Here is an 8,201-nt window from a genome sequence, read left to right on the forward strand (position 1 = left end):
CACACACACACACACACACACACACACACAATCTCAAAGACACCATTCAGCCTTTCAGAAATACCATTAACAAAATTTCTATGTAGCATTTACCCCTAAAAGCTTTCCTTATTTTGGTGCTTCTCAATATTTTAGTCCACGCTTTAGTCTCAGAAGCTTTGCAGGATACATTTTCACACTGTGACGTTTCCTAGCTYCATATTTTGAGAATGGCATAGACATCTACGACTTAAGTCATTATGAAAGTTTTTGAAATTGCACACGTCCTGATAATCCCCCATATTTTCCCTCCTTAGCCTGTGAGCTTTCTGACATGACTATAGGATTAGTGACTCTGTCCTGCTGAAAGCCCACCCTATTTGTGATCCCCAAAKATGACCCCCCACACATACCAGCGCTGTAAACAACAGTCTTTTTACCACCTGGCCAACGTGATTGTTATTTTACTCTAACAGCAGACATAAAAATGTGTTGCCCTGTTAAGCAGGGAAGTACGGAGAAACTAAAATAAAATAATAAAAAAATAAAGTTGAATCAAAGTTGAGAACTCAGCTGRGGAGACAGATCTGTGGAGTGCAGTTGCCATAGTCGCCAGTCACTAACAGTAGGACTTAAAAAACCTTGGACTAACAAGTTTAGCTTTAAAAAGAATGTGGAAATGTGTCTGTTTTCTATATTTGCTAGAAATGTGTGTCTGTATTATTAGCAGAGTTTCTACAACAAATATGACTGTTACATCTACCATATATTACTCAAAATCTCTCTAAATACCCCAAATTTAAAGTTGGACCATGATGAAATTACTGCACTTTCTGTTGCAGGAGGTAATGGTAAGCAAATGGTGTTATGTGCAGCTCCCAACAGTGCCATGTTCATACATTTATGCAAAATAATATCAAATCAAGAGACGAGAGCACTTTTCTTTCAGCCAAGCCAGCTGCTTTAGGATAATTAAACTATAAATTAGTCACAAACCACAAAATTCAGTCCCTAATCAAACAATGCAATTTGGCAGGATGTTTGTATGGAAGCACTGGATTTGAGGTACCAAGGGTAAATACAGTCATGATGTAAAAGGACAATGCAGTGCAACAACACAATTAGCTAAATGATACTTATTTGCATTCTCATCAAGTAGTGCAATTTGCTGCATTGTAATCAGCTGGATCTGAAAAGATGAAGATTGTATTCATATCTACTGCTGTAAAGTCTGAGAGAGGAAACTAGACATGTTCATATTTCTTTGCAGCGTACTACAACTTGCAGGTTTTTATTCAACTAATCTTGCATGGAGCCTGTTGTAACATTTAGATCGTCACATCTTTTAAGTTGTCGTAAAACTGAAAGAGGGATTTCCACACAGTGTGGTGTAATTTAGGATAAAACATCTTTTTATCCCTCATCAGGTTCGTCATGTTCTAATAGTATCAGATTACAGATAGTCAGTATTTCAAACACTGAAACATCATTTGAGCTTTAAGAGACAGCCCCCTCAGAACAACCCGTGAGAGCTTAGAAAATCTACAAGAAAGGGATTTTGGGGGGATATTAAGTCTTGTTTCTGCTTGTCACTATCTCACACTGTCAGCTTGCAGCTGTGTTTCTGATTCCTCWTTCCACCTGGTACTCTGTGCCCTGTCAGCAATCAAACATTCAATACAGAATGTGTAACCTTGCGCAAAATACAAGAACTGAAGCAATTAAAAATGAGAAGGGAGGTATTTTTAGAGAAATGAAAACCGGTTCAGCAAGGGCATCTAACAGAATAGCTTTCCCAATCAAAGACTTAAATGAGCTGAAGTTCATTGCTACTTTTAAAGACCAAGTTGTCTATGCTCTGTTTCATGTAACTTTTTCTTAAGCTTGTTTGCTTTAGACAGTCCCAAGTCTACATTTATAGCCAGTTTACTATAATATAGCTGCCAACTTCCACTATATATTTTTAAATTTCTGTAAGGTCCACCTATTTAAATGCAGTTCCAAATTATATCTTGATTTTGCCTTAAATAAACTAAAGTAGAATTGCCATTTTACCACTGGCAATATTGACCCAAACTTCACAGTAAAGTGGCTTTCCTTTGCTTTAGTAATTGCACTCCACAGTGACGGCCCACAGTCTGACTGGAATCAAAGCAAGCAACTGAGTGATAAACTTTAGGGGGCATCCCTGCCTGTCACTGGTGTTTAATCCAACTTCTTCCTTGTTTCTCCTCTCATTTCTTCTAATTTTTCTTCTCTCGCCATTCTCCTATTCTGCCTTTTCCTGCCCTGCTGCTCTCTTTTCTGTTTCTATCTCCTTTGGCCAAYGCCTGAACCAGGTGACCATCTCTGTTGATGGTATTTTGACCACCACGGGCTACACTCAGGAAGATTACACCATGTTGGGATCTGATGACTTCTTTTACATTGGAGGAAGCCCCAACACTGCAGACCTGCCTGGATCACCAGTCAGCAACAATTTCATGGGCTGCCTTAAAGATGTAAGTTACTTTTCATGATTGTGAAATCTGAGGTATAAATTTTAACCATGWAGCCATCGTTCTATTTGCTGTGAATTATTTTGTCCTGAGTATCAAAAAATGTGTAACCACATCAGTATCGGTACAGTTTAACCCATTCCTCCTTTACACTGGATGTCAACCAATCTATCCTTTCAACCACCTATGTGATTTTTTTTAAAAACATGGCTTGATTGAGGGAAATTTGGAAAACTCAGTCTGAAAGCAATATTAAAACTGCTCTGCTTTTAAGACTCATTTTATGTGTTTCCAGCTATTTTTCATGCCTTCAAAATCCTCTTTACTCCCGACTGCACTCTACACGTTAACAGCATGTTCCCCTGACAGTGTTACCACATACTCCCACAATCACACCATGCCCAGGAGCCACATCAGGGTGTCAGGGCACAGCTACATTCTAGAAGTTCACACCCCACTAATGCCCACACTATCATGWATATCATTTCTGATACAGGTTGTTTCCATATTCTTGTCACAATCATGGCTGGTGCATATACTGTAGATGCAGGGCCACTTGCACCTATTGCCAGTCCTGCTTTAAATTAGCTTTAACCAAACCATGTTGGTGTACATGGTCCACATCATAGATACAGTGCTACTACTGCTACCATGCCCTCTAGAAATGCTTCCACCATATTGAGAAACCAACATATTCTTGCTACATTGGTTGTGWCCATGCCTAAAAGTCTATACAACATATCACAACCTATCACRTRAGATGAGGAGTCCTGTGTTCTCTATATACATCTGAAGACCCTCACCAAGACTGCAACRATTCCAGTTCTAGCTGTTTTATTTAGTTTTTACATTGTGATAGCCATCCAGTTTGAAGCAGGCCTTTATAAGTGTGTTTACAGTAGTCCCACAGGCAAGAATTTCAAGTCTTCAAAATCTCAAGGACATCTTTTGTTGTGGAAAAGACATTGCAAATATGATACAAAGCTATATTACAAATGCAACACGGTTGCAGTTAAAACCTGTTTGACTGTAGTAATGTGTTTCTCACACATTGATATGAGCACACTTCTCATGACTGACAGTCTCTTGAGAATTATCCATGTGGGCAGACATAACTTCCCATATGTTGGCGAGGGAGATGTCAGATGTACAACATTCTGAATTGCTTCCAAGTGCGTGTTTTCCTCCGTGCTTTCTTCTGCACTTTCTAACCTCAGAGTAGACGGAAGATTTCCACAGAAAATAAGCAGACAAAAAGAGGCTGGTTGAAAACAGGGATAATCAGGTTTTATATTTACCATGCAAAAAGGAATTATACAAACCATACCGCCTTGGATGGATATGTGAAGGACATATGCATAGAGAAAACTTATTTCTTTGACTGTATTGACTTTTATTCCTCTATGGCTTTACCTCATGATTGAACAAGCTGTCACGAGGACCAATAACAACGTAAAGTATTGTACTCTTGTAAATGTAATGACTGCTATAGAGGGAACACAACATGGTGCCATCTTATTTTCTCATAAAACCTTGCTGATTGAATAAGTAATTACTTTTGCCATCACTTTTAATGGATCACTCAGTAATCACCCTATCTCTAACCTAATTATGCCTGTAGAATTACATTTTCATTATTTGGGTTGCTATTGGAAGGTTCCCCGGTGGGTCCTTAACTTCCCAAGGCGTTTAACTATCCTCTTTCTCATCACGACAAGGCAACAGTCAGTGTACAGACATGGAGAAAGGGGTGGGGTCTGAATAGAKAGAAAACACAGCTATCAGTAACAAATAGAGGTGAAAGTGAAAAAWAGAGGCATACAAAAATACAGCTGGGATGTCCCAACTATACGGATTTTTCAATAGAAAATTATTCACATTGAGGTTTATGATTACCAAAGTTACCTCCGCCAAGAGAGGAGGTAATGTTTTCGGTCACGTCTGTCTGTCTGTCTGTCTGTCTGTCTGTCTGTCTGTGGAAAAATTACTCAAAAACTTTTGGACAGATTTTCATGAAATTTTTACCACAAGTGGGTATTGGCCAAAGGAACACACCATTATATTTTGGTGATGATCCGGATCACGGTCTGGACCCAGGAACAGCCAGTCAGTTTCAAGGAAGCTGACCGTAGACGTCCRATCACATCGGATCATCGTAGACGGGTCAACCCCCAACTGTAGACATCCAATGGGATTGCCTGAAGCGGTGTAGAAGTCCAATCACAAAGGAGCATTGAAATATAACTTTAGACCGAATTGTTTTTAAATAAGAAAACTTACTGTTTGAAGTTACTTTAATGTAACAACAGATCATTTTCAAAATACATTGGCCTGCGCGTCCTAACAATTTTGTATTTTGTGTTTACGTTTTTGGAGTTTTCCCCCCCACCTGTATCGGAAAGGTAAGCTAGCTAGCTGTAATTTATTACGTGTTTAGTCATTGGAAAGCACTTGTACACAAACAAACATATGACTAAAAATGTAATAAATCACACACAAAACAARCACACACACTCACACGCAAACATACAGTCTTGGCRGAGGTTTGCGCTCTCCGAGTGCTTCTAGTTTTTCCATGTAACATGCACTTTAAGAATAATGTGACCCCATTTTTTTAGCTTAAAAAGCATAAAAAATGTAATCCTCTTGTAGAATGCTACCCCTAATTTCATACATACTGCAGGATGTTTCAGCCTTGAGTACTCTCTCTGGTGGGAACGCATTATTTGGGGACACACACATGTGGGCATGTTTGGCAAAACCTGCAGAGGTGGAGCAGCACGAGCATTTAGCTCCACATCTTGCCGAAAATGATCCATTCCCAGAGCAGAAGATCAGCTCTTAAATTTGCAAGATGGACTTGTGAGCCTTCAAACGTGCAACTAATGTTCATGTCTTTTTTGTGATTAACAAGAAAAAAAATTTCTCTAACACTGAAACAACTACAGTTGCTTATATGCATTGCTATGTGTGACGTACAGCAGAAGGGAGGAAAAAAGTGATGCAATATTTCCGTTATATTTGAGAAAATGTTCAAACTTATTGTGGTAGTGCATTAGAAACAAATAGGTCAAAATTKAATCCTGCGTATAATATGATCCCTCAACTTTATAGATGGTTTTTGGGGTTAAATTTTTCACATTATACACAAATAAACACAGTATATACATTGAAAACTGAGCCATAGTTTAGTACAAGTAATGATTTGTGTGAAACCTAAGTTGTTAAAAGGAATATTAAGCATGATGTGGCTGAGAAAACGTGAAGGAAAAGTAAGGGGTTTAAAACTCCATAATAATGCGTCCTGCCAGAACTTACAGTATAAACAATGTTTTGTGCTTGGGGTTGTTTTAAGACAGCAGCAGTCTGCATTGGAAATGGCTCTGCTCAAACAGACTWGCTGCTAGCTTAGCTCCCTGACAGAACTTCTGCCTGATCTCCCAAACTCATTTTGCTCCAGGTGATTTCTACACCAGGTGAGATTCTGCTTACAGATAACAGCTTCACAGAACATTAATTCAAAAAAAGTCCAAACTTTCTCTTTTAGGAGAAGTTGGTTTCAAAGCATGTGTTGATAAGCCATACAGATGTTTGATCTGGACGTGAGCTTACTGGAAAATTGAGCCTGGACTGGTAAAGCAGTGATTCCCAACCAGGGGTACGTGTACCCCTTGGAGTACGCGAGCATATTACAGGGGGTTTGTGGAAAAATTTCACAGGTGTGTAAAAAATAAAACTAAAAATAGGACTGAGATATGCAGGATCCTGTTGTTTTGGCAATGTGGAAAATACAAATGGAGTCAAGAAATTGACACAAAATGGAATCCTGCATAAAACATGGAATCTGACGGAATTTGCTCATTTGGGGTATTTGATGTATTTTGGACGCTGCTGCTTCCTGCACCTGCCACTACCTGGTTTATTTAATTAATTACTTAGTTCCTTTCAAGGCAACATATTTATTTTGTGTTTAATTTGAACTGAAAACAATAAAATGCCTGAGAATTAAACATTCTAGGGAGTTAGATAAATAATTTTCATTTAATAATCAGTTGTTGTACATTATAGTTTTGGAGGATTATCACTACATTTGAAAGAGAGGGGTACTAGTGGTATGACAAAATGGCTCAGGGGGTACACACGTCTAAAAAGGTTGGGAACCAGTGTCCTAGAGTGTGAGCTTTATGGCTTCTGATTTTCAGTTGCGGTCAAGCTCTAATGACTTCATGAGCTGAGCTGAGCTGAGTCAGAAAGGCAGCGATGACAAAAAAAGGCATTGAGAAAACCTGCAATCAGAGAGACTTAGAGCACCAGGTAAAGTAGCTCTGCAGTTACTGAAAGTAAAGAGGAAAGTGAGTGGTGTGGGGAGTAGACAGCAGTCTGTTTCATCCTGATCTAGTTCTGTGCCACAGCTTGGATTATCGGTGGCGTTATGGTCCGGGGCAAGGCTTTCATGCTGCCACCGTGGTCAAATGCCTTTGATACGCTTGGCCAGCACCCCCCAGGCAGCACAAATCTAAAGGATGAGCACAGCAGAAGGAAAAGAAAAAAGGCACCAAATGAAACACTGCAATCCTGTGAAGTTTTACATTTAGTGTGTGTGCGTTTCATACGTGTTCAAAGTCACCCACATGCTATGATCATACACTGTGTGATGTATATATGTGTTTTCTAGCCTCTCAGTCAGACAGGTGGAGCGTGAAATCAGGTTTCTCTTTCCCTCAGTCTTGTTTCCACAAACTCTTCTTCTGTGTGTCACCATCTGTCCCTCCCCCGAAACCTCCGCTGCTCTATTACTCTCCCAGTCACTGACCTTGCTATCACCCATTTYACACCACCTTCTCCATCAGTCTCTCCCCCTACTTGTCCTTGTCACTCTTTGCGTATTTTCTCCACCCCTCGTCTACTCACTTCCTTCTCTTTCTCTCTCTGCTTCTCATCTTCCCTTTCTCAGAGGCAGTTTTATGTAATTAAGTCCAAAGTAGCACTGTTGGTACACCAGCTTTGCCATCCTGACGGCCAAATTAAAAATTGATTTCTTCGATTGATTCCATACTCTGGGTGAACGCTGTTGGCCTCATCTTTGCCCTCACTTGCTTTTACTCTTCTTTTTCTCCCTCTTTCACATCATGGCTCCATCTTTTCATCCACAGCTTCCTCCTATTCTCAGTTTTTTTGTTCCATAAAATGTACTGGTGCCATCCATCATGCTGACTTACAGCTACCTACCGCAAGTCAACATTCATTGAGATTTTGTCTTTGGCAAGATACAGTGCCTACACAAGCTGTTTCTTGCTTTTCCACCCATTGTTTTTATATCACAAGTAAAACTATTTCTGGTGCAAACATAGTAATACTGGCAGGGCATCACAAACTTCCAGTAAAGGCTGACTTTAGGTATGATTTACATATGTAATGGTGTAGCCAAAGCTTTACAATCTCCACTYGTGACGTCACGCACRTCATTATCTGCTGATCTCTCAAATGATCGTCTAATTGACGTGGATTCTCTGGAGATTCAATGGTAATATCATAACTGAAAAAGAAATTCAGAGAGATAATTTTGACATCCAATGTCAGGAATCCCAGGAAAGTTCAGTTGAAATGTTGGCTGGAGGATTAAGGTCTTCAACAAACTTGGAAAGCAAGTTATTGTCCAAAAACGTGATGCTTTTACCAGTGCCTTCTACTTTTTGTTTGTTGCATATAGTGTGTGTGTGTGTG

The 8,201-nt window shown here is 39.6% G+C and overlaps 1 protein-coding gene across 1 annotated transcript in view; it reads left to right on the top strand.

The window, feature by feature from the left end:
* LOC106525548 (neurexin-2) overlaps positions 1–8,201 on the top strand; it is a gene marked incomplete at its 3' end in the record, with an annotated part of 638,625 nt that overhangs the window by 606,658 nt on the left and 23,766 nt on the right. The window contains 1 exon segment of the mRNA XM_014019826.1: positions 2,319–2,480. Within this exon segment, the coding sequence (XP_013875280.1) occupies positions 2,319–2,480 (162 nt within the window).

Source organism: Austrofundulus limnaeus, unplaced genomic scaffold (genome assembly GCF_001266775.1).
Source record: "Austrofundulus limnaeus strain Quisiro unplaced genomic scaffold, Austrofundulus_limnaeus-1.0 Scaffold233, whole genome shotgun sequence".
NCBI classification, from domain to species: Eukaryota; Metazoa; Chordata; class Actinopteri; order Cyprinodontiformes; family Rivulidae; genus Austrofundulus; species Austrofundulus limnaeus.